General features: G+C 58.0%; 1 protein-coding gene across 1 annotated transcript; it reads left to right on the forward strand.

Moving 5' to 3' along the window:
* Positions 1-362: 362 nt before the first annotated feature.
* LOC116969585 (zinc finger protein 239-like) lies at positions 363-1,735 on the forward strand (the record flags this gene model as incomplete). The annotated part of the gene is made up of 2 exons (XM_033016420.1): positions 363-1,305; positions 1,390-1,735. Coding segments are annotated over exons 1-2 (1,176 nt in total), but the record flags the coding sequence as incomplete, so codon positions are not given.
* Positions 1,736-3,235: the final 1,500 nt, after the last annotated feature.

Consider the following 3,235-nt stretch of genomic DNA (forward strand, 5'->3'; position numbering starts at 1 on the left):
CCAGCGATCACCCCGTACACTAGCATTATCCTACGCACATTAGGGACAATTTAACAATGTTGCGGAAGCCGATTAATCTGCAACCTTGAACGTCTTTGAAATGTTGGAGGAAACCGGAGCACCCGGAGTAAAAACCCACGCAGGTCATGGGGAGAACGTACAAACTCCACACAGACAGCACCCGTAGTCAGGATCGAACCCGGGTATCTGGCAGTGAGGCAGCAACTCTACCGCTGCGCCACTATGCCGCACAGTATTATATAACGGTTTCCTCTGCCATAAACGCACCCAATATGTGTAAGTAATATCCTGTTTGCCAGCTTATTGACCCTCTGTGTTCCCCTCCTGCAGAGTTTAGGAGCCGTTGCTGTGGACTGAGACGGGGACGTGAGCGCCAATTCAGGGCAGCCAGGGTGTCTGTGAGCCCCCCACATCTGCTCGGTGTGCGTGCTGACCTTCGAGGGGCTGCGCTTTAATGGAGGACCACATGACGGGGCACAACAAGGGGAAGCGTTATGAGTGTGACGTGTGTGGCAAGGCCTGGCAGAAGCCGTCCCTGCTGGAGATCCACCGGCGGGTGCACACGGGTGAACGACCCTTCGACTGCTCGGAATGCGGCAAGAGCTTCACCAGCTCCAGTACCCTGCAGGGGCACAACCGCGTGCACTCCAGCAAATATCCCTTCACCTGTTCTGACTGTGGCAAGAGCTTCAAGACGGCGAATCAACTGAAGAAGCACTGGCAGGTGCACACGGGCGAGAAGCCCTATGGCTGCTCCACCTGCAGCAAGAGCTTTGCCCAGTCGTCGGCGTTGTGGAGGCACCGGCGGGTGCACAGCAGTGAGCAGCCCTTCACCTGCTCCAACTGCGGCAAAGGCTTCAAGTCGTCCAAACAACTGAAGGTGCACATGTGCCTGCACACTGGGGAGCGGCCCTACACCTGTGCCCAATGTGGCAAGGGCTTCACCCAGTCCCACAACCTGCTGTTGCACCAGCGCACCCACACCGGCGAGCGTCCCTACACCTGCATCCAGTGCGGCAAGGGCTTCACCAGCCCCACCAGGCTGCTGTCCCACCAGCGCACCCACACCGGCGAGCGCCCCTACACCTGCGCCCAGTGCGGCAAGGGCTTCACCCAGTCCGGCATCCTGCTAGAGCACCAGCGCACCCACACCGGTGAGCGCCCCTACACCTGCGCCCAGTGCGGCAAGGGCTTCACCCGCTCCAGCAACCTGCTGGTGCACCAGCGCACCCACACCGGCGAGCGCCCCTACACCTGCGCTCAGTGCAGCAAAGGCTTCACCAGGTCCAGCAGCCTGCTGGTGCACCAGCGCACCCACTCCGGCGAGCGCCCCTACACCTGCGCCCTGTTCGGCAAGGGCTTCACCAGCTCCTCCAAGCTGCTGTCCCACCAGCGGGTGCACACCGGTGGGCGTCCCTTCACCTGTGCCCAGTGCGGCAAGGGCTTCACCCAGTCCAGTCACCTGCTGGAGCACCAGCGCACCCACACCGGCGAGCGCCCCTTCACCTGCGCCCAGTGCGGCAAGGGCTTCACCAGCTCCTCCAAGCTGCTGTCCCACCAGCGGGTGCATGCCAACGACTGTCCCTTCCCCAGCCTGGTGCGTGGTGAGAGTTTTGCCATGGCCTCCCATGCCTTGTCTCACCAGCACGTGCACACCAGTGGCCAGCCCTACGACTGCCCGTACTGTGGTGAGGAGTTTGACAGCTCACGGGGGTTGCGGCAGCACCGGCGGTCCCACGTCGGCGAGCAGCTGCTCCCACTGTGACAAGAGAGCACGGGCGGCTGCGGGAGCACCAGCGGATACACACCGGAGAGAGATCCTTTGTATGCGCTGAGTGTGGCAAGGGTTTCACCCGGTTGTCCAGCCTGCCCGTCCTGTTGTAAGGGCTTCACCCGCCTTGACCACCTGCTGGAGCACCGGTGATTCAACACCGGCCAGCACCCCTTCACCTGCCCGCTCTGTGGCAAGGCCTTTTCCCGCTCTTCCAGCCTACTGGCGCACCGCCACTTGGATAGATAGGCGCTGTTTATGTAGACACAAAATGCTGGAAGGAATGGGTAACGTTTTGGGTCGTTTCTTCAGTCACCCATTCCGTCTCTCCAGAGATGCTGCCTGTCCCGCTGAGTTACTCCAGTACTTTATGTCCTTATTTGTAAACCAGCACCTGCTGGTTAACCATATCCACACCTTCCCCAAAGCTTCCACATCAGTCCTGTAATGGAGTGATCAGAACTGTACGAGATACTCCAAATGCTACCTGACCAATGTCTCCCCCTCCCTCCCCTCCACTCCCCCCCCCCCACTCATACACAAATTCTCTCCACTCCACCCTCTCATGCCCCCCTCTTCTCACTCACACACTCCCTCTCTCGCTCTGTCTCTCACACACTTCCTCTCTCGCTCCCTGTCTCTCACACACTCCCTCTCTCTGTCCCTCTCACTCTCTACAAACACATTCCCTCTCTGACTCACACGTTCCCTCTATCTCTTGTTCTCTCTCTCACACACACACCCCTCTCTGTCCCCCTCTCTCACACGCACACTCCCGCTCTCTCTCACACACACAGTCCCTCTCTCACACACACAACACCCCCTCTCTCTCTCTCACTCACACACCCACACACACAGTCTCTCCCTCTCTCACACACACACTCCCTCTCTTGCTCTCTCACACACGCACTCTCTCATGCACACTCTCTCACTCTCACACACACACGCCGAACACCTCCACTCGGTTGGCAATAACCAATCTGATCTCCCAGTGGCTCAGCACTTCAACTCCCCCTCCCATTCCGAATCCGACCTTTCTGTCCTGGGCCTCCTCCATGGCCAGAGTGAGGCCCACCGTATATTGGAGGAGCAGCACTTCATATTTCACCTGGGCAGTTTGCACCCCAACGGTATGAACATTGACTTCTCTAATTTCAGGTAGTCCCTACTTTCTCCTCCCCTTCCCAGCTCTCCCTCAGCCCACTGACTCCACCTCTTCCTTTCTTCTTCCCGCCTCCCCCACCCTCACATCAGTCTGAAGAGGGGATTCAACCCGAAACGTTGCCTATTTCATTCGCTCCATAAATACTGCCTCACCCGCTGAGTTTCTCCAGCATTTTTGTCTTCCTTCGATTTTCCAGCATCTGCCGTTCCTTCGTAGGCATTTTAAAGTGTTTTTTTAAAGAAAGTTTTGATGCATTTTTGCCTTACGTAAAAAATAAA

Source organism: Amblyraja radiata, unplaced genomic scaffold (genome assembly GCF_010909765.2).
Source record: "Amblyraja radiata isolate CabotCenter1 unplaced genomic scaffold, sAmbRad1.1.pri S89, whole genome shotgun sequence".
Lineage (NCBI taxonomy): Eukaryota > Metazoa > Chordata > Chondrichthyes > Rajiformes > Rajidae > Amblyraja > Amblyraja radiata.